The sequence below is a fragment of the Cyanistes caeruleus genome, chromosome 6, assembly GCF_971803275.1.
Source record: "Cyanistes caeruleus chromosome 6, bCyaCae1.hap1.1, whole genome shotgun sequence".
Lineage (NCBI taxonomy): Eukaryota > Metazoa > Chordata > Aves > Passeriformes > Paridae > Cyanistes > Cyanistes caeruleus.
The window spans coordinates 43831037-43858350 of record NC_141706.1 but is presented as its reverse complement, the minus strand read 5'-3'; the positions used below and the strand labels follow the sequence as shown (position 1 = coordinate 43858350).

Here is a 27314-nt window from a genome sequence, read left to right as displayed (position 1 = left end):
ACATTGTGTTCAGAAGCAAAATGGACATTTTTCTTGCCCTGAAAGACACACAAGTTAGAGCATAGACTCATGCTGATATGGCTGTACCACTGCACTTCAGCTCATTCACATGGCCCTGGCTCAGGCAGATTTGGCACTGTACTCCCCAGTGTGAGATTAATAGATGCAAGACAGGCCCAGCATCTCCACTGAGGGAGTTCTTTCTATTGCAAAAGTTTTGGGTGCTTCCACAGAGAGCATGCATGCTCTCTGCCGTGAGAAATGCCATCTGAAATGGGGACAAATGTCAGCGCTTACCCCCAAAGGTAGAAAAAGGGCTGCACTCTTGTGCTTGGTGATAATTGTGCTCAGCATGCCATGTAACACTACCAAGCGGCAGGGAAACACTCTGGGTTTGCAAATTCATACACAAGATGGTACAAATTACCCCACTTGCTTTGTCCCTGCCCAGATTCACATCTGATCTCCAAATCCCAGCAGTTTCCACTGCAGAGGCCAGCCAAACCACATCTGCCAAAGTGCTGTTCATACACCTGAGCAGTGGGTTCTGGTGGCCATGAATAGAGATGTGATTGTTTGTGAAATGTGGCAGTAAATATTGTTAACTTAAACAAACAGTTTTGAGAGCCTTTTTTTTTAACTTCAGTATTGTCAACTGCTTTCCATCCACTCTTCTCCATTTTAAATCAGATTCAATTCTATCAGTGGTTTTATTTTTCCTTTAGCAAAATATCTCTTTATCCAATCTTTATCCTTCATCTGTTTCCATTAAATCCTGATGATATGCATTGGCATTAAAAAAGAGTCATGCTATATGCTATGCTATTCCTATGCTATATCCATTGAAGTGATACAGGTAGAAACAACATTACGTGCAGGTCCACAGAACAAGTGATAAGGCTGATTTAAGGTAGTCCCACACTTCATGGTGCAATTCACTGGTTTCACCCATGGGAGTAACAAAACTAGTAAAAGAAATGTGCATTAAATTGCTCCTGTGGGAAAAAAAAAAATGAGACAGGTCTCAAAAAGTAGTATTTTTAGAAAGTTACCACATTATCTTAAATGTTGTACTATCAGATGGCTCAGATGGTTAAACTGAACAAGGAACTCTTTGTCTATGTTCATCACTTAAGAAAATATTACACAAAACAAAGCTGCATTTTGCTGCAATATAGATGTGCCAGAGGGATCCAGGCCTCAACAGCACCCAAAGTGTTCATTCTGACCTTTTGAAGGGCATAAAATAGATACTTGAGGATGGGGGAAAGGCAAAGCACTTGTCCTCATGCCTAGTTTTAAGCAGTAGCTTCCATGTTTTGCTGGATTGGGAGCAGTGACTTAATTGTGAAATTATTTGTATTTGAAGACAGTCATTTCATTAGGTAACCTTAGCACCTGCGGAGGACAGCTAAGTTGGAAGTGGCACTTTATTAGCACAAAGCCATTGTTCACCTGACATCTCTGGAAAGATGTTTGGGCACTTCATGTTCTCTCCATTGATTCCAGTTTTGCTGGTGAGAGGACTATTCTAGTCTTCATCACTGCCCCCTGTTTTTCCCCTGCCTCATTCTGCTTTCCGCTCTGGGAAGGAGGCAGCTTTCTGTCTTTATTAAAGTCACACCAGTCAAGAAGTACTCCCTTGACATAACAGGCTGCAACATAACAGACTTGGAAGAGTTAGCAATTGCACCTTGTTCTGCAGCGCGCCTTGCTCTCCACTCTCCCTTTGGCCAGCGGCTCATTGTGCGATAGGGACAGGCTGTTCCCTTGCCATGGGTACCGGGCTGGTGCAGGTCTGTCTGCCTCAGCCTCGCAGGCATAGGAATTGCACACAAGCTATTTCCAGGCAGGCAGTGTTCTTAGACCTTTCTCTATAGATGCCAATTAGAAGATTAGCGTCTTTTCTCTCCCCCTCTTTGCTATTAAATAGTCACACAAAAGCTGAGCTGACAAATTGCTCTCTCTATGGTGTGGGACAAAGACAGACAATAGATCAACATCATCTACTATACTCAAATCCTATTAATCACAGATTAATGAGAACATGTCTGGGGGGGAGAAATTACCAGAATGCGGGCATATTGTCTTGTTACTCATGTAACATCTGCTGTGGCTTTACCTTTAGTGTCATGTCATCCTTTATCACATTGAAATAATGTTTGTTCCAGAAACATAATTATGATAATGGGTCCTTCCTTTAACAATTACTGAGGTACAGTAGGATTATATTTCTTAGCCACTTGGTTTAAAAAAAATATATCTCTTAACTACTTTGTGAATGCTTCTATTAGTGATTATCTGATTAAGGAAGATATGTTTATAGGCATTAATAGAAACTTGTTATTCTCTTTATTATTATGAATTATAATTTTATTCATTACTTCTCTGAAAAATCACATGTGCAGAAGTAAAGCTAGAATTTAGCTTTTAGTTTTCACACTTAAAGAATTATTTCTCTTTCAGCTTTCTCTTAAACTACTGCTAATTTTTCATTAATTCACATTACAAGAATATTGGACCACGATGCTTGTTTTGAAAAATGTGCATTTTTCTAGCTATCTTCTGGAAGTAATTCTATAGCTGAACTGCTTATCAATTTGTTCCCATATTTTCTTTTCTACTGTTGCCATTGATAAGGAATACTGTTCAGGGCAACAGCCTAGCATGCATAATTGTCTCAGAGCATTTCACTGCTCACTGCTAATTCAAAGTTTTGGGTTTAAACTAATTAGAGTTCTTCACAACGATTCCTAATGTTATCCTTAATATGGAACAGGATGCTTCACAGATAAATAGCAAAGCAATTACAGCTATAATCAGCCGGCAAATAAAGAGGAACTGCAGTCTACACGTGTATTTCAAAGAATTATTTGGCCCTTGTTCATCACGTGCCCTGCTGCTGGGCAGCTGAGTAGGGCGGGGGCCGCTCCGGGGTGAGTCGGCACCGCTGCGCTCGCGGGTGTTTCAGCACCGCGGGGCGGGACAGCTCCGCAGGCAGGGCCACCGCCCCCGCCCCGCCATCGGCCCCGGTCCGGGCAATGGCATGGGCATGGGCATGGGCATGGGCATGGGCATGGGCATGGGCATGGGCATGGGCATGGGCATGGGCATGGGCATGGGCATCAGTCCCACCACTCCGGTCCTGCCTTGCCCTGCTCTGCCACCCTTCCTTGAGTTCCTCGCACCTCCACACCAAGGCCAGTGGTGCGAGTCCCATGCCCTGGCTATTTCCCTCCCAGAGGTGAGGAGCTGCCCAGAGCGCTGGAGAGCGGGGCAGACCCAGTGGATGCACCCACCATCATGCTAGATACACACAATCTATGTCTTGCAGTGCCAAAACACCTTTTGAATGTGCTTCTTAATTAATCCCAGCTCACCCGAGAACTGCTGGCGCCACTGCTGTGCTGGCTGCTCGCTGCAGCACCCAGCTCACAGGCGTCAGGTTCCCCTGCCAGGTGCCACAGCCGTTGCCTGAGCACCCAGCATCGCCTGCAGAGCCGAGGGCCATTCGCCCTGGGTTCATAGCTGCTGTTGCAGGGAGCAGGGAAACACTTCAGGGGGCCGATGAACGTTGTTGTGGCTGCTACATGGTAACCTCTGTCTTAGGAGCAGGGCATTCTAGCGCAGCACTGTGCATAAGTGCCATTGCTCACTTGTGATTCAGAGACCTACACCCTCTTCCTAAGGTAGCCTTGGTAGCCATGTGTTTGCAAAAACAGGAAAGAGATTATGAGCTTCTGTAATGCATTACACCATGTTTTACACCCTCATACATCCTCATACACCATCACATGCACCCAAGACACCGAAAACCAGACTAAAGGCTTTTATCAATTACCATCCACCCATCCCCTTTCTAAGAGTCCCTCACCATCTGATGAGAGTTAGTTGTATTGGGGCACTCTCCAATCTTTCCATAGGGATGAGGTCACTGTTCTTGAATAATTAAAATACTCACGGAGAAGGGGGAAGAGAGTGATCAGCTCTGTTGCCTGGTGTCTAAGACAACCAGAGGAAAATCTAACCACCTGTTCCAGTCCCTGCTCCAAGAGTGGCTCATACTTCATTCAACAGTGACTTCATTCAACAGTTGTTCTGTGTAGTACCCGGTAGCTTGGCTGCCTACAGGAATATTTTACCCAGACTACAAGGAATCTAGCAGGAAGCCCCATAATTCTTACCCAACTCAGCAGAGTGGTCTGGCTCCACCAAAGTGGATGGCATGAGGAAACAAAGGTGATGGACTACACCTTCACTAGGCCTCAGTGAAACTAGTGAATCTTAGTAAATTGGGAAGTCCTACTTTTTAGCTTTTGGCATGAGCCTTTAAATGAAAGCATGCACAGACAGATCTGAATCCTCCCAAATCCTCCCCTCTCACCTACATCCTGCATGACAGGGAGGGAGGCAGGCAGGGAGGAAGAAGAAAAGGAAAAGGAAAGGAAAAGGGAAAAGGGAAAAGGGAAAAGGGAAAAGGGAAAAGGGAAAAGGGAAAAGGGAAAAGGGAAAAGGGAAAAGGGAAAAGGGAAAAGGGAAAAGGGAAAAGGGAAAAGGGAAAAGGGAAAAGGGAAAAGGGAAAAGGGAAAAGGGAAAAGGAAAAGGAAAAGGAAAAGGAAAAGGAAAAGGAAAAGGAAAAGGAAAAGGAAAAGGAAAAGGAAAAGGAAAAGGAAAAGGAAAAGGAAAGAGTCTAGTGGTGTTAAATGTGAAATCTCTCTTCAGGATTTCAGCAGACTAAGTACATGGTGGCAGATTCACCATCCTGTGGAGAGAGTCCCGCTGAGGCCACCTTTCTGACAGAGCAAAGCTTAGAACAGGTAGATGCTATGACCTGACAAGATCAGGATCCTTCAATGTATGGTCAAAAAAAATCTTCAGGTATGTGGGATCCACAAAAGAGCCACCTTCAAAGAAGGGACACTTTGGGTAGCAGCTGCTTAAAATGGTTTTGGGATTTAGGCACCTTATTTCTGTCCAAATTCTGCTTCATTTTGTGGCTTTGGTCTGTAAAATGTGGATACATAGCCTTTCCAAGTGACGGTGAGGATAAAAGTATTCATGGTTTTGAGGTAATGGTGCTAAAATTCTGGTAATGGGGATCCAGAGATAGCTGAGGGCTGCTTACTCACATTGTGCTTCCTTTCTCAATAACTAATAGCATGTCTAGGCTTTGATGTTGATGGGTAGGCAGAAGAGTGGTCTTGATTAAAAGCATTAATTTACCTCTCGCAGATAACAGATTCATATACACAGGTCTAAATCAGGAGTAACTGCATCAAAATAAACAGCCCTTGGGTAAAACAGGTGTAAAAGAGAAGAGAACCAGACCCTGCATCTAGCAGATATATGACAAGGTAAATGGGCAAACACAAGAAAAGTGAATTATTGTTATTATATGTGCATGTTACATTCAGTACCTTTAAAATCTAATGCTACAAAGAAAATACCTTTCAAGCCTGCAAAGTATACTCAATAGGGGCCGTCAAGAACTCATCAGAACCTGTGAATGTTTCCTTTGTATTTGTTGCTTTCATTGCAGCATTGATATACATCAGGAGTAGCTTCAATCACTGAAAACTGGCAGAATAAAAAAAACCAAAACAGGTCCTTTAGCTTTAAATAAATTAACTGAGATCCATTGACTCAAGAAAACCTTTAAAATTTTTTGAATTACATCTTAAATGAACATTTAATTTTATAATTTGTCAACTTAGGTAATAATATTAAGAGATCTATGCTGATACAAACAATTGTGTTAATTACAGTAAAAGACATCAAATTAAATTCAGTTCCAGGAATCAATAGCATTTCTTCAAGTACCATTTCTAATTATGGCTATACCTTCCATTTGGACTTTTATTAATGCATATGTTATATCTGTCACCTTCTTCGGTTGTGAGCAAACTCACTGTATGTTAATTCACACCTGATAACAATCGTTTTTCTGGTACTTCCCTTCTAAACCTGATGATAGGATGTGTCAACACCTATAGGATTTTTTGGGTTTTTTGAGGACTTTGTGAAGGTTACGTTCTTTTAAAATTTGCTGTTAAATGACAGCTTCCAATTCTAATTATAAAAATGGACAATAAAAATGAAGAGTAAAAGACTTCACTCTCTTTGATGCAGTGTCTACTGTAACCTCTAGACATGCTGGGAAGTAACAAAATCTGAAGAGATTATACTTTAGAAGATGATACTTTAGAAATTTCTCACTTCAAGGAGAAGTTCTCTCATGCTTCCACACAGATAAAGGATGCCAATAATTATTTAGTCACACTTCCCCCTTCCCCAAATAATCTGTTTATATTAAGTTTAGACAAAATACTCTAGAAAATTCCCCATCACACCTGCCTTCCTGTTCATCACACATTTTCATGTTGTGTACCACAGTCAAAGCATCACCTCATTCAAGAGACTCTCTCATGACAGACTGCCAGGACACTCTAAAGATTGATGTGAGTACATAATACCTCATGCTAATTTCCAGCACATTTCATCTCCACAGCCTTGCCTCCCTTTACCCACCATGTCATCAGTGAACTCCTCCAAAGTGACATAGCCTTAATTACATTTTAACTTGATCCCAGAGGAAAGCGATATCTTCATTAACTGTCAGGAGGCAATTTTCAGGCTGAGTTGCAGGTGTATTTTTTCACAGACTGGTGTTCTCAGGCAAGGCACAGCTACAACAACATGTTAGAAAAATACAGTCTTTTCTTCAGCTCCCAGTCATCCTTTAATAGATTATGAAAACAGTGAGGTTTTTGTTGTCTGGAGTTTTCTGGGGGGAAAAAACACCTTTCATGTGACAGTAACTATCAGGGGCAACTCACCATAGCCTAAATGAGACATTTTGGACAGCTTTTTTTTTGGTCTCTCAATGACCCTTGAAAGATTCAGCCCAAGCATGACAAACCCACCCTCAGTCTCCATGGTGTTTTCCACATCCTCAGTGTCCCTAGGGAAACCCTTAGTTTTACTGCAGGCCAAGAATTCTGCACAGGCATAGGGACATTTAGCATTCCTAACACACCCCTAATCCCTAACCCCAAAGAACATCAGTGCCAGTAGTGAGGAAGGCTACCTGAGCAGAAGGGACAGAGATGGGAAATACTGACAAATGTAACCAAAAAAAAAAAAAAAAGGTAACATTTGAGGCAGAAAGGCAACTACTAATGTAACTGGAAGTGTTGCCAGAGTCAAACAAAGAACTGAAAAAATTATGAGAGATAACAGGAAGAAAAAAATATTGTGGCTCATGAAAATTTAGGGGTTAAGGAAGAGAGGATTCCACTTTCAAGTGCAAAAATCTGCCAGAACACCTGCCCAGCAGGCTGGAGAGGTCCTGGGCAGAGGGATTACACAGCACTGCTCATCATTGCAGTATTACACACCACAAATAGTGCTTATTTATTAAGAGACAGACCATCTTTGTATCAGTTGCTGTCTGCTCATGTTTATCAGGTTGTCAGCATGAAAGCTATCTGTATATGCATATATGATCACCGTGGAAAAATTATTACACCAAAACATCCAATTTTCACCCTTTATATGTACTTGCATGTAAAGCATTAGATAATTTTCTGGTTATCAGTGCTGTTGTCATCAAAACACCTGCTCTCATGTTATTTTTACAGTAAAGTACCTAACTATAAATGTCTGCATGGACACTGCCTTAATCAGAAAGATACATTCTTTAAAATAGGTACTTACGTATCCTATGAGCTAATCCTGCTTCCAGTGAAAAAGAAATTTAGAACTAGTCCCTGACACAGAAATTTCACTAGCAATAAGTGGAGCTGTCAGACACACAAGCTTTAGCTGACCAGAGGTGAGGTGGGACAAACATCTCTACTGTGAAGCACCAGGTGACCTCAGTCAGCATCCAGAATGAGCAGCCATCTAAACCCTCTGTTGAAAAATGTGCTTTCACTGAAGACATCCAGCAGCACACTGGCATACTCTCAGGGGTGCTGGGTGATCATCTCACAGCACTTGATGACCATCACCAGCATTCACCAGCAGCTCCTCTCTCTGCCCATGAGCTTCTGCAGGTGGTAGGAGGAGGCAGGAATCTGTAGGCTGCACTCTGTGCTCTTATTCAATGCTAGTCACTGTCCCCACTGTGATATAAACCAGGGAGGGAGCCTATGCTAAAAATAGAGTATTACTGTGTAAAGCAAGTCTATCTCCTAGTACACACAGCAGGACATCAGACTGGGAATTTTCAAAAAATTACAAGCCTAAGATTACAAGTCCCTTTGTTTTGGCATTTTCTTCCTTCTAAGTGCTTAACTTTGCAACCTTACTTTATTATTGGTTAATTTTAAGCTTTCTCATACAGCTAGAATTACCACCCAAGATTCAGTCACAAAAAAACAGATTTTGTAAAAATCCAAGAAGACAGTACAGAAAGGCCTGTGTAGCTTTGTAAATATACATGAATCTTATATTTTATATTCCTTATTTTATATATATATAATAAAAATATCCTACTTACTTGCTGGAAGTCAATCTAATTTTGCATTTTGTCTCCTACAATGGCCAGAAGCAAGTGCTTGGAGAAAAATGTAGGAACAGGAAAGCATACAGTGGTACTGTCTCTAAATATTCTCTCAACAGTCCTCTTTGGTTCAGACAGATTCTGAGTGGTGTCATTTTATTTAATAGATTTAATAGACTGGCCCTTCCATTCACTCACTTTCGAACTCTTGTAGACAATCAGGTTCTTCAGGAGATTGTGAAAGATGGTGAACGAATGGGAGTGCTCACCTGGGGAGCAGGACATCCAGGGCTTCAGGCCATGCTCCAATGAGAGTTTATCTTTCCCATGACACAGCCACTGAGTAGCTGTGTCCAGGAACTGGAGCTGACACCACCTCTTCTGCAGAAATCTTCCCCCAGTTGCTCCTTTTTCTGCAACGAAAGAAATTCTGAAGAGTCTATGTGAAGCAGCACCTTGTCAAAGGTGTGTGATGAGCAGTTCACTGGCCTAGATGCTTCCAGGACACATTGGGAGGGAAGGATGCAGCCCAGGTCCTCAGTGCAATAACCCTGAACCTTGAGAAAAAATGAGCAGAGGTTGTTTTCAAGGAAAGCACATTACACCAAGCCCACTCCAGCCAGGCCCTGTAGGATAATGGGCTGAGGATCCTCAGAACCGTGGGTCTGAAATGGGGGCTGAAATACTGGACACTCAGCAGCCAAAGTCCTTTACCACATGGCAGTGTGGCATTCACAGACTTCAGGCCAGGGTCAGGCAATCAGGGAGGGGCAGCTCTCATTGTCACAGCTTTGAACTGAAGTGTCTGAGTCCTGCCCAAGCCCCACGATTGCATCCCATCCAGAGCTCAATGCACGCCCACAGTCATTGCTCTGCTGTTCCCTGTGCTGGTGCTTTGCCTTAACTAAAAGCCCATGAAGAACCTTTAAAGCTGTTCCGACAAGACAATATAATAATAATAATAATATTTAAAAGATATAATATTATTGAGCATGAATTAACTATTAACATTACTACTTCAACACTCTAATAACATTTTAAAGTACCCTTAATAGCTTATTAATTTTAAGGGCAATAATCAGAAGAATCACCTGCTTCCCCTACCAGATGTCAAGTTAAAACACAATGTTTCCTTTTCTCATTACAAGTCCGATTTAGGATGAGAAGAGGGCAGCCCTGTAATGGCTTCTAGTAGCTGCTGCTGAAGGGACTGAGATGGAGGAAGGTAACAGTTTAGCAGGAAATGATATGAAGGAATAAAGGCCAATGGCAGTGCTGGAGAATCCAAGTGATATTGACAGCATGCAGGTGCCAAGATGATCAAATGTGAGTCAACAACAGGTGGCATTGCCTTAACAGTCTTGCCTGTCTCAGAAGAGAATGTGCAGTCAGACTGAGCAAGGGGAGAGAGGTTTACTCTGAAACACAGTGACATTAGGGCACAAGGTAATGTTGCAATGCAGACAGGTCTGGAGGCTTTGGTCCTGCACCTTGCTCCTCCCAAGTGTTTGGTTTGGTTAATTGTGCACAGGACAGATTAAAAATATCTGCATTGAGCTTTCTAGCCACTCACAGTCAATTGGCAGTGAGGAGCAGGCATCTTTGCTCAGAGTAACTCCAAACTTCTCAGGAAGGTGGGCACAGGGTATCCCACCCTTGGGCAGGACACCCCACCTTTGGGCTCAAGCTAGCACACTCCATATTGCTTAGAGCTGTTGCCATTAAGGATCTCTGCAATTTGCTCACTGATGCCATTTATATTAGATCTAAGAGGATCTGGAGGATGTAGCTACCCACTTGCAACTGCCTTGAGACATGGGATATTTTCCAAAGAATGTGAAAATCCCCTGCCCAAGATATCTTGAGAAAACTTGAAGGTCTGCAAGTAGTTGTGCAGTAGGAAATTACTATATGTTTATATGTTAGTGGCTAGAGATTAAGATTTGGACTCAATGATCCTTGTGGGTCACTTCCAACTCAGAATATTCTGTGATAAACTGTGAATTTCTCTGGTCACTATTTGTGAAGAGTTTCTTATCCATACAAGACTTCTTACTTCATTTTTCATATGTTTACTGGTTTGTTTTATGAAGATCTATAGTATGGCTGTTTTCAACAATTCTACTGTTATTTTTACCACTTTCTGCCTGTTGCTTGTAATACCAAATAGCAGAAAATCAGTGATAGAGTCACACAGCTTGACATGGATTTCCCCAAAAAGGCATCAGGTGACCAGGAACAAGCTTGATGCATCGGCATCCTAACCCATCCAGATACAGATTCCTGGAAACAAGCTTTTTAACTGTGCTGTGAATGCTATGCCAAATGCCACCAGACTTGAACTGCACCAAACAGTGCCATTATTGAACAAGAATTCAACAAGAATGCTTACTCTTGTTGGAGAGAAGAAGGCTCCTTCGTAAAGCCATGTCTTGGGAGCCTAAGGGAGGATACACGGCTTTCCTGTTTCTGCTGTAAAGCCAGAGCTGTTCGCCTGGACACATATCGCTGTCTCCATGGATCGGGTGCCCCTGGAAAGGTGAGCTTGGCAGGCTCCGAACCCAGCCATTCCTGCCAAGCAGCGACGGCCTCTTGGAGGGGACACTGCATCCTTCTGCAGGGCTCAGGCACCACTAGAGGGAAACCCAGCACCGCCCTCAGCCCTGCCCTGAGCTTCGCAAGGGAAGGGGGAGCGGCGGCGACAGAGGCGGCGGGGGCAGCGCTGCGCCGGGCGGGCGAGCTCCTCCCGCCGGGCTGCGGCGGCGAGGCTCCCTTCCCTTCCCTTCCCTTCCCTTCCCTTCCCTTCCCTTCCCTTCCCTTCCCTTCCCTTCCCTTCCCTTCCCTTCCCTTCCCTTCCCTTCCCTTCCCTTCCCTTCCCTTCCCTTCCCTTCCCTTCCCTTCCCTTCCCTTCCCTTCCCTTCCCTTCCCTTCCCTTCCCTTCCCTTCCCTTCCCTTCCCTTCCCTTCCCTTCCCTTCCCTTCCCTTCCCTTCCCTTCCCTTCCCTTCCCTTCCCTTCCCTTCCCTTCCCTTCCCTTCCCTTCCCTTCCCTTCCCTTCCCTTCCCTTCCCTTCCCTTCCCTTCCCTTCCCTTCCCTTCCCTTCCCTTCCCTTCCCTTCCCTTCCCTTCCCTTCCCTTCCCTTCCCTTCCCTTCCCTTCCCTTCCCTTCCCTTCCCTTCCCTTCCCTTCCCTTCCCTTCCCTTCCCTTCCCTTCCCTTCCCTTCCCTTCCCTTCCCTTCCCTTCCCTTCCCTTCCCTTCCCTTCCCTTCCCTTCCCTTCCCTTCCCTTCCCTTCCCTTCCCTTCCCTTCCCTTCCCTTCCCTTCCCTTCCCTTCCCTTCCCTTCCCTTCCCTTCCCTTCCCTTCCCTTCCCTTCCCTTCCCTTCCCTTCCCTTCCCTTCCCTTCCCTTCCCTTCCCTTCCCTTCCCTTCCCCTCCCCTTTTCCCCTGCTCCACCACCGCGAAAGGAGCGGGACGGAGAGGGGTGTCGCACTAAAACCCTGGAGGGGCGGTAAACAGGAAAGGACGAGGGGGAAGTAATCATAAACTGAACTAAAAATTGTTAATTGAAATTAAATACCGTCGTAGTAAACTGAGGAGTGGCTGCTGGGAGGCATGCTAGAGTTTCTGAGGGTCCCTCATCTCTCTCAGACCAGTCGTCGCAGCTCCTAATTTTAATCTAATATTAGCCAAAAATTTCTTCCTCCTGGTTCTCTTCATCTTATCAGTACAGAAATCTCTCCTGCTGGCAGAAACCCCTTGACCCATTTAGCTTCTAAGAAGATAGTACTGGTCCAAATAGCTACTGAATTGTTTGTTAGCAACAAGATAACAATCAAAGGACAGAGCAATGACAAAAAAGGTTATGAGAATTATCATTACCATAATCATCATTGGAACATACTTCACTAGCTTGTGTAACAGGCATGTTTCCCCCAGATCTTGTCTTAAAAGAAAATAATGCCAAGTCTTTTACCACATGATTTAAGTGAACAAAGTGAAGGGCAAAGCAGCAAAGGCTGCAGTTGATGAAAAATTATTCAAAAAAGATAAAACAATAGCTAAAAAGTACAGAAATATTTCATAATGTGATGTAGCACAGCAATAAGAAATTAGATTTTGCGTTAAATTCCACATGAACAAAAGCACTATTGAGCACCTGGGGGGGAAATCTATATGTGCCACAGACTTTAAATGAACTGGTTTTACTAGGAAATTAATTTCAGAGCCATGATGCATACTTGAGATCAGGGCTCCATTTGGACAAAACAACCACAATTATCAGAATTACCAGAATTAATAGGACTGAAGCAGAAAACAACACTTTACCTTTCTATAAATCCTTCTTAACTACAGTTTGCACTCTGTATTAAAAAGATGGTCAGAAAAAAAAAATAGGTTCTGTAAAAGGTAACCAGGCATGAAAATGTTCTCATTTGAGAAAAAAATAACCAGGATAGAAGCAGGACTAGCTGAAGCTTGGAAAGGAGACAGCAGAGTGGGGGTGACAACTCAGTCACATCACAGCTGCCCTAAAAAGGTGAAGAACAAAAATCTCATTCCCTGTTTCTCTGAACAGAAGTATTGATTTTTCTCAATTGAAATACCACCTAGTAGTTTTAAAACAAACACCAGGGATTTTTTTGTGCAGTTTTCTGTTCAGCATCATTGTCACACGATGTCATGGAAATCAAAGATGTGGCAAAGTCCAGCAAGGGATTAGGAAAATTCACTGCAGCTTCTGAGCAAAGGTGCATGGAAAACTCCTAAAGCTCTGGAAGCTGGATGCACAGTCCAGGAGTGGGGCTGTTACATATTTGTCTGCTTATATTATTCTTCTCTAAGTGTCTTCAGCTGGCCAGTGTCAGGGAGGAGTGCTGGACTAATGCATGACCTAGCATGGTGTAGACAAGTGGGAAAGCTGGATCACAGCACGGCAGTGATTTTCTGAAGTTCATATGAAATTTATGTTGGAGCTGGGAACTGACTTCACACCTACAAACCATCATATCAGGAATACAGCAATATATAACCACAGAGGCAGTTTCCCTGCACAATTGTGTGCCAGAGTTTCACTTGCTGGTCTGGAAATGAACCAGGCAGTAAAAGCGATTAGCAGTGGAAAGACACTAGACAGCTATAATTATCTAAATGCCTTCCTATTAACCATGTGAGAAACTAAATCCTCACAATCACATTCATTAGTAAATGCTAAGGACAAACTAACTACATGAAGTTTCATTTGATTAGGCAGAAGAATTCTACTCCAATATGATTATGTTACACAGAATGACCTAAAAAAAAATAAAAAAATAAACCAAGTCTGTTTCAGAGAGCAAATGAATGTTAATACTAGCAGACAAGCAAAGGAGACCAGTCCTTGTAGTACAAGGGCTGCTCCTACCAACAGCATGGCCAGGCTCCCTCAGCTGATGGCAAAGGTTCCCAGCTCCCTGGCATGGCTCCTGTTCCCTCTGCCAGACCTGTGGCTGGTGAGTGCAAGAGGGACAGAGCCAGACCTGCTGCAGCACACTGTAGTGATTCACCTGCATGCTAGCCCCACTTAGAAATCCCCTCAATGCCATAGCAAGAACAGATAGCAGGCAGCAGGAGAAATTCACCTTGTTGATGCCTGCACTGTTTTTCACCTGAGGCAAAAATGTGATTCAGTGGACAGAGCATCAGTGTGAGAGGCATGAGCACAGCCTGACAGCTGCTCACCTCAGAGGTGGTGGGTTTTAGCCACCCTGGCACACTGTGTGGCACTGCTCCCTGTGCCAGACACATTCACTCCTTCCTGTGCAAGCAGAGCATGAAGAGAGCTAAATATAATAATTTCTACAGACATGAGAAAATAGTGCATCAGTTTTCAGGGCAGGCTGCCTCCTTGGTATTTTTGCTGATTTCTTTCTTGAAATATTGATAAAGGACAAACTTTTTTTAAGAATTAACTTCTTCCTAGAACTTACAAGTATGGATGAAGAAGGGTTGGTGTGCTGGTAGTGGGGGTGGAGGAGCTCACTTCACCTTTAGGGGAAGTGTGAGGGCAATTCCAGCACCAAGCTGAATCCCAATGGATCTATAACATCCATAATTTCTAGATATTGAGGTGGCAAGCATCATACCAACGTCTAGACACAACAAAACAATATCCACACATAAAAAAATGAACAATGTTCACAGTCCATCCAGAGCATGAAGCACTTCAGGGATGACCTGTGTCTCCAGAGCCTAGGTACCAGTGATAAGGACAGGAGGAAAGAATAAAACCTGAGCCAGAGGATCAGTTTTCAACATGAATTACAAGTGTGACTTGTTCTTGTAATTGTCAGTTTTAAGCATGAGTTCCCTCCATGCCCCTTTGTTCTCAGACAGATGACATGGATACCTGGTGTTCATCTGACTTTATCCAGTCATCCAGTTTGGGAGATTCAGACTACTCTAAGACCCTTCAGGCAAGAAGGCAGAAAGGAGAATGTAGCCTCTCCTGAGAGGCATCACCACATTCCTGTGTGGGCATAAGTCTCTCTGAAGTCCATGAAACCCAGATGAAGGGCACCTAGACATCATCTAAGCACTCTTCTACCACTCTGCAGACTATGTAGGGGACACTGGTGTGTGCTGTTGGCAGAATGTGAATGGGGATCACCCATTCACAGAGCCCACAGGACAGGCAGGTGACCAGGCATCTGGCTGGTCTGCTGCCCCATCCTGTCCAAACATCACAGGTGAATTCTTTATATACAATCAAATAAACCAGAAAGTTATTAGATTTGAATTAGCATTCATTAACACAATTGATTGTGTTGATTTAGTCATCTAAATGGTCAATGCTAGGACGTTTGGATAATTATTACTGTTTAGTGATATTTCCTCAGCTAATTGTTTTTATTGAATGACTCACTTTGATGATGCAGCTGAAACTAATGTGCAGCTGGGCTCCCAAGGAGAAGGCTTTTATCTGCCCCCTCCCAGGGGCTCCATCCTTCCTGTAAGACAACACATTTTGGTGCCTCTGGATGGTCCTTAGGGAAGAAATCATTTGGGAAATGTTCCTACCTCTGCCAATGCATTCTTGATCTTTTGTGGTGTGATTTCTCACAGCAGCTCACCCCAACAGGATTTTAAAAACCTGAGCTAAGCTAAGCTGAAATGGCTTCTTTCCAAACTCTGCTTGAGTGGGTGCCACCTGTGAGGGCAGCAGTGCAACAGCCCAGTAAGCTATTTCCTACTCCACCCTCTCAAGCACACCCCAGCCTCGCCCCATGAGCTAAGACCCTGCTGATACTGCTCTCCTGCACAGAGAGGCTCACTCACTCCCCCAAAGTCAGGCTGAGCCCCTGCCCTGCAGCAGTGCCCGCCTATATGGGAGAGCCCGTGCAGTGGTCCAGCTCTGGGCTTGGCCACAGGTGTCCTTCACCACATTCAGAAAGTCACAGGTAAGGTTCTGCCTGCACAGCACCATGACAATGTAGAGAGATTAGAGCTGATGTGAAAGTTTTCCCACCTGGAGCTCTCTGAAAAGCCTAAATGGGCAGACCACTGCTCCAGCAGCAAGAGTTCCTGAAGGCTCCTGGGACATAAGGACACTTCCACTGTGATGGCTTCTAAATCCCAGGTCTGCAGGCCCAAAGAACTGCCAGCTGGTGCGGATACAGAAGGTAGCTTCAATAGCCATGGTGAGATGCTGGGCTTTGGGAGCCAGAGGATGCAGCCAAGAAAAGGATTTGTGTCTGTGAATGCAGTCAGAAGAGTTAAATAGTGTAACAATCAAACAGTTGTTCAAAGAGGGGCTGATATAGGTTTTCTTTAATGCTCTGGGGAAAATCAGTCCCTCCCACCTCACATCCCTTGCTGGCTTTCCCACAAATGTGTTTCAGAGCCTCCATGAATCTTCCTGACTTAAGCATAAAACCAAGCCTGTGACCCTAAGCCTGTTACCAGAGGTCAGTGTTTTCCCAAGCAAGTTATATTTTTGCCTGCTCAGAAATTTGGTCTGGGAAGATCTCAAGGACAAGTTTCCACCATTTGTACAGGATTCCTGAACATCTAGGGATGGCCAGCAACACGTGCCCTAGGGCTACACCATGGGCAGGCCTTCCAGATGTCACCACAGCATGTGCAAAGGATGGGGAGTTCACAGAAGAACTGAATTTACTGCAATGCATGAACTATCTATCGAAGAAAGGCAGGAGCTTATCCTGGAGAGGTATTTCTGTTCAGGAAACACCACAACCATAAGTTAGTACATAACTTCCATGAAATCTGAAGAAATCAAAGCCCTAAAAGGTGTGTGCTTAATGAAAAATTACCCCAGGAACGGCTATAGCCTTGGAGAAAGATAAATTTAAACTCCTTAGAGGCTAGAAAATCTCCATTGCAATCTCTGTCTGCTCCCTCTTCCTTCTCCATTCAGTTTCAATAATGAACCACTGATCCCAGCCCACTCTGTAAGACACTTCCAGTTCCCATTTTCTACATTCAGCTCGGGTACTTGAGGACCGGCAGGAACAGCCACCTTCCACCGGCTGCGAGCAGAGCTGAAGCCGCACCACAGGATGGCACTGCTCATTTCCTAGCTCCCACATGTGATGATGGCTCCGAACTTACTGCCCATCATCACCTGCTCTGGGAGACGTCATGCTCAGAGTAAACAGTTGGCTGCATGAAAATAAGAGGGAACGAGAGCTGTGCGAGAAAATGAGGATTTTATTATAACCTGTGTCCTGGGACTGCAGGCAATACTCGGAGCATGCAGAATATGGGATATATTTAACCTCTCCCAGCCTGCCTTTAGCCTCTGTGTGTGTAAATCAGAATTTACATAACACTTCTCTAAATGCAGTCTAGCTCTTTGCTGTCCCTTGGAGATTTTCTCCCAGCTCACTCTCCTACAAAGAATAACTGTGATACCCCAGGTGCTGCAGCCTGGGCTTTCATCAACAGCCATTTGTTTACCTGGGCTGGACCAGGACATGGCACCAGAAGCCCTTGGACAATGCTGCATGCTCCCTGCTGACACAGCCAATGATCCAGCTCTGAGCACAGCTCACAACTATGCCAGAATAAACTCAGGTTAAAACCTTGGGAACTTTCCGAGTACAGCACCAGAACACCCAGATGGATGTTTTGCACTGAGGTATCTAAAAGCCAAGCCACTCTTAAGGGCTATCTAAAGAGCAGCTGCTGTGACACCCCTTGCCAGCCTCAAGCAAATTGTGGATGGCAGATTTGGGTTATCACACCCGGAGCCATGCAGTCTGCCAGGCTTTGTGACTCCAGAGGACTTTCACCAGAAGGAGCAGAGAGCAAAGAGATAGCCTTCCTCCAAAGAGGGTGTGCACAGGAGGAGCTGACCTCGACAGTCCCTTGGCTGGCAGTCCCTGGGCTTTTTCAGGAAAAATACAGCCCAAAGTTCATCTTCTGTTGTTGTGGGTTTTTCCTCTCAGGGCTATGCCGTTAGTGTTGTCTAGTGTTTCCTGCTTCCTCCCCTGGCAGCCCCTCTGCTAGCTCAGACACAGCTACAGCACTCAGCTCATTAGCCTCTGTGTTTGCCACATCCGTCCCCAGGGAAATCCCTGGGCCCACTTGCAGCTGAGCTTCTAATTGAGGTTTGCCGTACGCCTGTCTGCTGCACTGGGCTCCCACTGTGCACAGAGGAGAAGTGTGTTGGCTTTTTATGTTTATCCGGGATTATTTGCAAACCACCCCCCACCCCCCACTAACTTTAGGCATGGAGATTGCACAGGAGTATTAGAGGTTCAGAGCAAACTATGTGCTGAAACAGACAACTCTGCCCACACTCAGCCAGGCTCTGACAGCCCCAGAGTAACTCTGTTAAAGTCCCTAATTTGCTCAAAATACCATCTAGTACCACAGAGAAATTTATATCCAGATCCAGTTTTGACTTTCTCTGTAATCCAAACAGAAAGAATAGCTCTGCACAGGTTTAGCTACCTCTTCCAAATGCTCACCAGCTCAGTTTTCTGCATGGTCCCACTGTTCTACCCTTTCCACCTTTGCAATATCCCTGCTTGCTGGGGAGAACTAGAGGCTGTAATTTACCATATGCCACAGCTATCTGCAGGGGGAAAGTCCCTTTTTAATTATTAGCATGCTCCCAGTTCATATTTTCCGCATTAGGTGCTTCCACTCTGTCTGCAACCACATAGGAGGCTCTTCAGATGGGAAGCTAGGTTATTGCTGGAGGGAAGGTAGTAAAACAAGCTCAAGAGACCTGCCTTCTCCCTCCCCAAGATTCTTTTTTCCTACATGAAACGAATGTGGAAGCAAGCTCTGCTGCATCAGACAGTGAACATCAGCTTAAAGCTTTTTGAGCAACATGCTTTAACAAAGCTTCCATGTGAAAAACAGGAATGACACCAGAGAAAACTTGTCTTCCAAGTGGCAGCAAATTTCAAATTACTTGACTTACATTTACTCTTAAGATATAACAATAAAAGCAGTTTAAATTTATATAGTACATCTCATCCCTAAGGATCCCCAGAAATGCAACCAATTGATAAACAGCCCACAGTTCATGCAGAGAAATACAGACCTTCCCAGGGATGCAATGCATCAGTTTAAGACATGCCAAAAATAAGCTGCAGTCAAAAAATAAAAACAGACTAGTGTAGCCAACCAGAACTCTAGATCCATTAAACTCTGGTCAGGACACTGCAGCTAACTCTATTTTTGTGTCTGTGGCACATGGGTAGGACTTTAAATGCCCTAATTTGGACCTCAGCTTTATGTGCCAAAAATTACCCTGCATACTATTTGCTTGGATATTATACCAGCTTAAATAAGGTGCAGAAATGCTTCCTACTGCACCTACCATTCTGCTCTTTGGAGTATATGACCATCCCAAAGCAACCTCTGGTGAAAAGGTTTGAGGAGGTAGGGATACAGACCACATGGCACATGTGACTACCTTTGGCCCTTATCCTGGCTGACAAAAATGGACTTGGCATAACTTTCCTTTCTCTCATTTGGCTGTTTTTTCAAAACTTTCAAATTAGTTACTTATACTATTATTAGAAAGCAGGAGGGAAATGTGTTTTCCTTGTTTACCACTGGACTAATTGTTTGGAGCTGCCTGGTTCTTATCTCTGTGGCAGTTGTAAATGGGAAACTGAGATATCTGGATTTTAAGTACAAAATATTATCAAAATGACAATGTCAAGTGTCCCCTGGCTTCCCTTGCACTAGCAAAGTCCACAGACTTTTGAAGCGACAAACCAGAGTCCTATTCAAAGGGGTATTTGCATGTGCACATACATGTACAGACAGCAGGTCTACTTCACTGATTTGCTTTGCTTTGCTTTTGGCTTTAACATCCTGGGCCAAGATCTTGCTGGATGTTGTTAATTCCCTTTTCCTGATACATTTACTGAGAGCCACATATGGTCTTTGCCATGAAATGAGAGAAAACAGTTAATAGGTATCTGCAGCAGCAATCACATAAGGATGAAGTTGAAGGACCAACTCTGATAAATCAACAGCAGTAGACGGCTGTCATGATTAGTGTGGCACTCAGGAAATTACAATTTAATGTGTTTGCTGGAGGAAGCAGAACAAGAATTCTTCACGTACTTTTAAAACTGATTAAAACCCTACTGGCCCTTTTTGGTATTCAGACACTCGAGGCTGCTTCTAGGAGCCCTGCCAGTTGCTTTCTGCAAGGCAGGATAAAAACAAACACCATATCCCTGCAGTACCACAGCCTTGCCAATTGAGTGTTTAGGGCACCTAAAGTGGAGGAGGCTCTTGCAAAACCTATGTCTTAGGTATCAGGTGCAGAACTACCTCCCATCATTACAGTTTTTACATTTTTAAAGTAACTTTTAGGTACTTTGGCCTTGAAGTGCCTACTAGCTAGCAGTAGTAGTAGTAGTGGTCCAGTAGTGGACCAGTCAGCAGAGACTGCTAACAGAATTCCAAATTAAAAATGCAGAGAATGTTAATCTCCTCTCGAAATGACAAGCACAGGAAACTCTCCTGTGAAATTAATGCAGACATAGCAGAGGTGTCAAACCAGAATACACAAGCAGACAAAGAAGATTCAGGTTGGCACAGATGACTGCAGCATTTTTGAAGTTCTGCTCCTGTTTCAGCAGGGCCAGCCCCTGCCCCTGGATAGATACAGCGGCTCCATCCTCTGGGGGCATGTTTGAGTTTCCCAAAACTGCAACACTTGGGTGAGAAGCCACACAGGAAACTAGGGCTGTGATAGGCTCCACCCTCTATCCAAAAAGCTGAGTTTGTTTCTTTCTGTTATTTTTATCTTGTGGACCATAATTGCATAGAAAAACTGCTTGAATGTGATAATAAAATAATTTTAAAAAAATAATTAAAAGGATAGTACTTCAACAGCACAAAGCAGCACCGATGACCTTCACCACTCCAAAACCTTTGCTTTATGCTACCTTCTGTTATGTCATCCCTTCATGCAAATATTGTACAATGACTGTGCTAACTATGAAGAGTTACAGCACGGACAACAGCTTTATTTGTTAATATTTAATTAATTGTTAATGAGGGTTCTGCTTGCACCTGCAGCTAGCTGCTGCTTTATGTATGGATTTAGGGTTAAATCCCTTCTTGAACTGTGTTTTTCGCTGCCAAATCCCCCGGGTTACTGGCCCATGTGTGGGGCCTCCATGATGCCTAGGGCCAGGCTGCAGAGCAGCAGCATCTCCCTGGGGCAGGAAGTGGGCTGGCCTCAGCATGACTTTCCATCCAGAAAACATTTTCCATCACCTTTCCGCCACCTACAACTGGCTGCAGTACTGCCAAGTTAAAACACACACAAAATAAAAGTATCTCACATGCCTCTGAAAAAAGGCTGCTTGCAAATGGTTGCTAAAAATAGTCCTGTGATGCCCTGTGAGGGCAGCTGGAGGTCACTTATAGGAGGCAAAGAATTCCCTTTGCTGAAGTCAGTTTACAGCCATCACAGATAGGACAGAAGTTTTCAAGTTTAATGTCTGTGTGGTTTTAGCAAAATCCCAACTGCAGAGAGCAAGGTCCTTGCAGGGCTCAATTTCCCTGCTAGTCAGAGCAGGAGCTTGCTTTTCAACTCCCATCTTCCTTTTTTGAAAAGATGCGGATAGGAGGAGAGTCATTTGTTAATTAAATTTCCCCTGCCAATTTACATTTAAAAGGGGGAACTGTTTCAAAAAGCTCATGGAACTTTCTTAACCTTTAACTTTAAAAAGAAATAGTTTTATGGCTTTTTTCTAAGCCTGCCCAAAAGCACCACTGGATTGTCCCAGGCCAAGTGATGAACACTGAAAAGAAATCCAGGAATGGCACAGCTGGGCTGAAAATTAGAAACATCTGCTCACAGAAAGCCAAGTGTTCTTCCTCTCCTCTGGCTCTTCCTTTTATCTTTGGACTTTCCCATAAGTTCTTGTTCAAAGGGATGCCATCCCATGGGAAAATGACAAAAGGGGAAAAAAAGCACAGACACTGTTACTCAGTGAGGCCAGGAATAGTTGCAAGGGAAGAAAAATTCTTCATGGGAATCCCCTACATCTGAGAAGCAGAAGCAAAAATTCACCAGGAAAAAATTCAGTGCTGTCAGCTCTGCAGACAGACAATGCCTTTTATCCATGTGGGATCCTGCATTTATCCACTTTTCATTACCCACAGATGGCATGACAGCAGTAAAAAAGAAGCAGAGTCGCTAGGAATGGCTAGAGAAAGTAAGGATAACGGCTTATTAAGATGTAATTTGTTCTTTAAAAGGTTTTTTTCTGTTACAGAGTGAAAACTTACAGAGCAGAGATGCAAAATCCTCTAAATGCTGAGGTAACACCTGCACACTTGCAGGCATGGCAGCATAACATCCATCATGCGCAATACTGCCTGAACTGTCCAAGAAGCGACACTGCCTGCCAAGCAGGGCAGATGCAGTGTACTGATGCAGTAGCAGCCTCAGCATCACATTGGATTCTCTGACATTTTAGCATGACTTTTCTGCCCTGAGCTCACTAAAAAGCTTCTTCCTAATCGTTTTATGAGTGCTGGTTAAGGACTCCTAAGGTGGTCCCTCTCATCAGACTTCAGAATGATCCTCACTGGCTTAGGGATCTGTCATTGTGCAGACTGTGCAAGAATGGGGTGCCGTGCTACACTGCACCTCATGGGTGATGGAGCTTCTAAGAGTGTTGATGCTTCCAGCCTGGCCTTCCAGCTGGAGACTCCTGGCAGGACCACACTGCGGCCTCGCAGTGCATGAGGGCAGCCTGGAAAATCAGATGGGGACAGGCTTTGTACCCGGGCCTGTTGCCATAGGGCAAAGGGTAAGGGTTTAAAACAGAAGAAAGGTCAATTTAGATTAGATATAAGGAAGAAGATTTTTTTACAATGAGGGTGGTGCCCCCTCTGGGCAACCTCTTACTGTTAGAGGTTGCCCAGAAAGGTGGTGGATGCCCCATCCCTGGAAAAATTAAATGTCAGACTGGATGAGGGTCTTACCCAGTTGAAGATGTCCCTGCTCATAGCAGGGGGTTTAGTCTAGATGGACCTTTATTTTCTCCTAAGTTCTTGTTCCAAGGAATTCCATCCCATGGGAAAATGACAAAATGGGAAGAAAGCACAGACACTGAGGCCAGAAATAGTTGCAATACAGGAACAGAAACCTTCTTTATAGAACCCTTCCAACGCAAATTATTCTGATTCTGTGATCCCGCAGCTCCTCACAGAAAACTGACGGAATGTCGGGGGGATGCATGGTGCACTCAGGGCCAGTGCACTGAGGCGCTCCTCGGCCTTCAAGGGGCCCCGAAGCGCACAAGGAGCCCGAGGTGCAGTGGGACCCAGCGGGGAGGAGGCATCGGGAGCCCCAGGATCGGGCAGGGCAGGGCAGGGTAGGGAAATCCCCCCGGGGCGCGGCAGGGAAGTACCGACGGGGACGCCGGAGAGGCGAGTACTTCCCCCCTGGGAAAACGCCAAGTTCCCTCGCAGCCCGGCCTCTTCCCTCCCCTCCGACGCCCCTTCTGGGCGGCCCGAGCCGCTCCGCCCTCCCTTGCCAGCGCCTGAGGCGCCTAGCAGGACCAGACTCGTCGGTCGGGCTTTGACTGGCTGGAAATTCCCGTCCTCCGCGGCTCCTCCCCCGCAGAAATCCCCCGGCCGCGCTGTATATGCGAGGCGCCGCCGCTGCCGCCGCTCACTCGCAGTGCCCTCAGCTCCGCCGCCATGATCGCCGCCCGCCGCGCCGCCGAGCCGCCCGCCATGGATGGCTACGAGCACCCCAAGAAGGAGCGTCAGGGCGCCTTCGCGCTCGACGACCGCCACGATAGTGGCCTGGACTCCATGAAGGAGGAGGAGTACCGGCAGCTGGTGAAGGAGCTGGAGGACATACGGCTGCAGCCCCGCGAGCCGCCCGCCTGGGTACAGCAGCTGACGGAAGACGGGGACACGTAAGTGGGGGTCGAAGCCGGGGCAGGGGTGGCTCGGACACGGTGGCGAGCTCGGCACGACCGGTCCGGGACAGGATGTGCTTGCCGGCGGGGCGGCGCCGGGCTGGGCCGCGCCGGGAGGGAAGGGAGGGGGTGCGGAAAGTCCCTGGAGCGGTGCCAGGGAGAGGCGGCTCCCGCGGCCGCGGAAAGCCCCGGCCGCGCTGAAAGCCCCGGCTTGCGACACCCGCGCGTGACCCGGCCCGGCCCGGCCGGCGCGGGGCTTAGCGTGGCGTCGAGGGGGTTAACGCGTGTCTCTTAATTGCTCCTTTCTTCCCCCCTGCAGTTTTCTGCACTTGGCCATTATTCACGAGGAAAAATCCCTGAGCCTGGAGATGATCCAGCAGGCAGCCGGTGACCGGGCTTTCCTGAACTTCCAGAACAACCTCAGCCAGGTACTTTCACCTCCATAGCCCCAAATCCGGATCAGCCCCTGCCACGCCCACACACTCCCTCTGGGGAATTCCCCAAAAAAAGTCCCTTTAATTTATTTTTTTTTTTTTTTTTTTTTTTTTTTTTGATTGATGGAATCAATTGAATCAAAGCCTGCATTCAGGAAAGTCCCCAGCTGCCAGTGTTGGTACAATGCTTCCTCTCCCCTGAGAGAGTGGCATTTAACACCCACATTTTTCAAATATGATGCCATGGGTTGCATCCCTCTTTATGGAGATGTTAATGATACCCTTCATACCGACTGTTGGTTTATCCGGAGAGCCCGAAGTTCATCACTTCCAGATGAATGGGCAGCAATACAATAACTTGGGACACATAAAGAACTGAGTTTATGGGGCGTGCTTTTATGCTTTTATTTGTTGGCACAAATCACCAAGTGAACAGAGGTCTGCTTGTCTAGATGTTGCTGCCAAGTTCGTGGTGTAACTTACACTCTGCTTTTGCTCTTATGCTTGCAGACTCCTCTTCACCTGGCAGTGATAACTGATCAGCCTGAAATTGCTGAGCATCTTCTGAAGGCTGGATGTGACCTGGAAATCAGGGACTTCCGAGGAAACACCCCCCTGCACATTGCCTGTCAGCAGGGCTCCCTCAGGAGCGTCAGCGTGCTCACACAGTACTGCCAGCCGCACCACCTCCTCACTGTCCTGCAGGCAGCCAACTACAACGGTATGGGCACTCTCCTGAACAGTTCATCTTGGTGTGCTGCACTGCTGAGCGTAGGGTCAGTCTCCTGTGGATCTCAAAAGATCTCTGGAGAGGTGGAGAAGGATTATTATGCATTTGAGAGCAGAGGAGCCCAAAGCATACAGCAGTGTCTGACTTTTTTGAAATGACACTGTCTTGCAGGCCTTCTCACTGTTGTTTATAGTCTCTCATGGCTTTGAACTTTGCATTTTTAGTGAGCGCCCTGCTCCTCCTTTTTTTGTTTGTAATAAGTTGCACTCAAACACCAGAATAGTCTCCAAGAAATCTTTCCAAAATCCAACCCTTTTATTCATACTGGAAGCTCTTCTGGAGAACACCCTTTTGCCATTAATGAATTGCAAATTTAGATACCATCCTGGCCTGTCATCTTGACTTTTAAGTAATGATGAGGCACTGAGTTAGATTTACTCAGGATTTCCCTTTGTTTGTGTCTTTCAGGACATACATGTCTTCATTTAGCATCTATTCAAGGATACCTGGCTATTGTCGAGTACCTGCTGTCCTTGGGAGCAGATGTAAATGCACAGGTATGTAATGTGTACCATGAATTTAACTGAGTGGGGCTCTGTAGTCTTAAGAGTCAACAGATATGACAATGGCTCTGCCTCTTCTAACATGCCAAACCTTATGCTGTTTTCACACAGGAGCCATGCAATGGCAGAACAGCACTGCATTTAGCAGTTGATCTGCAGAATTCAGACCTAGTCTCACTTTTGGTGAAACATGGGGCAGACGTGAACAAAGTGACCTACCAGGGCTATTCCCCCTATCAACTCACCTGGGGAAGAGACAACTCAAGCATACAGGAACAGCTGAAGCAGTTGACCACAGCTGACCTGCAGATGTTGCCAGAAAGTGAGGATGAAGAGAGCAGTGAATCGGAGCCTGAGTTCACAGAGGATGAAGTAAGTACCTGTTTCCATTTTTACAAGAGAAGGGGGACATCCTGTCCTGAACAGGGTATTTTTTGGTGACACACTGATAGCATGCCCCAGTGGCTTCTTGCTGTGTAACTAATGGGTATACCAAAGATTATGCTATCAACAGTCAGCAAAATGGCAGATGGGGCAAGCATGCAAACAGAGCAAGAATAAAATGTGAAAAATAACGTGGGGGAAATGGAGGTTAACTTCATGCAGCATGATTCACTGAACACAGAACCTCATGAGAGAAAATTTCAAGTTAGTGGGTGGTTTTCTCCCCCCTAGGATTTGTTTTGCTAACATTCTAGTTCTGCATCAAAAGGCATATGTAACCATTTTGGTGTAGAAATTTTATACACTGCTGAAGTCTGGGCATGTAGAATTTGGCTGTTATCCCAGAGAGGATATGATACTTTAAGATTTTTGTATTAACAACATTTTGGCTTTTTCTTGCAGCTTATATATGATGACTGCCTTATTGGAGGACGACAGCTGTCATTTTGAAGCACAGCTTTCCCTGAAAAGATGTGACTGTATACGTATGTATAGAAAAAGGACTGACTTTCTTCATCTAAAAAGAAAGTCACAACGTGGAGAGAAAAAAGAGGAGGGAAATACTGAACTGCCCAGCAAGGAGAAGGAGCACATAATTGTAACAGGACAGTTCCAGGATCTCCCTTGTGTTTAAATACAGGAGTGGGATGTGTAACATCAGTACAGATCTGTGATTATTCACACCACCTGATAAAGAGCCACATAGCCAGTCTTCTCAGCCCTGCAAAGGTAACAGCACATCCAACCTGCCTGTTACAGAGAGCTTTCTTGTGGCATCAAGTACTACAGGGAGCAAGTGTCCTTTTGCGGCAAGGTGGACTGATGCCAACAGCCCTTCTAAGAGACTCTACGTTCATTTGTGCTGGGCTGGTGGCGGTTCCTGTCCTTTCTGACTGACCTCAGCTGCTCTCAGTGGGGTAGTATCCCATGTGGAGGAGTCAGACCAAAGGGACTGGTGCCCTCTTGGCTCTTAGGCAAAAGTAGCAATAATGTTAACTGTGGGCATTGGAAAAGTGTGTTTCACACTGTGTGTGTCATAATTGCTACACTTTTTAGCAACTGTATATTGTGTAAATACTGTATATTTTTTGTTTATAATTATTTTGGTACATGTAAGATATGTATTTATTAAAAAAAGTCAGATTACCGTACCTAGTCTGCGAAACTGTTCATTACCCACTTCCCTGAGATCGTGGGAATCTACCTGGTTTG

The 27314-nt window shown here is 45.2% G+C and overlaps 1 protein-coding gene and 1 long non-coding RNA gene across 3 annotated transcripts; one reads left to right on the top strand and one right to left on the bottom strand.

Annotated features, from left to right (window-relative positions):
• Positions 1-8308: 8308 nt before the first annotated feature.
• On the bottom strand, positions 8309-18049 carry LOC111930015 (uncharacterized). 2 transcript variants are annotated; one of them, XR_015287865.1, is made up of 5 exons: positions 17858-18049; positions 16008-16233; positions 12081-12168; positions 10899-11139; positions 8309-8919 (listed from the first exon to the last, which is right to left on the bottom strand). It is a non-coding gene; the product is annotated as an uncharacterized LOC111930015 (long non-coding RNA). The 2 variants fall into 2 exon arrangements; XR_002864990.2 differs by lacking the exons at positions 16008-16233; positions 17858-18049 and having other exon boundaries at positions 8470-9063; positions 12081-12242.
• Positions 18050-18767: 718 nt separating this feature from the next.
• Positions 18768-27253, top strand: NFKBIA (NFKB inhibitor alpha). Its single transcript, XM_086892525.1, has 6 exons — positions 18768-23928; positions 24251-24359; positions 24876-25086; positions 25564-25652; positions 25770-26030; positions 26505-27253. The coding sequence occupies exons 1-6, from the start codon at positions 23705-23707 to the stop codon at positions 26550-26552; spliced, it is 942 nt and encodes a 313-aa protein (XP_086748651.1). The 5' UTR covers positions 18768-23704; the 3' UTR covers positions 26553-27253.
• Positions 27254-27314: the final 61 nt, after the last annotated feature.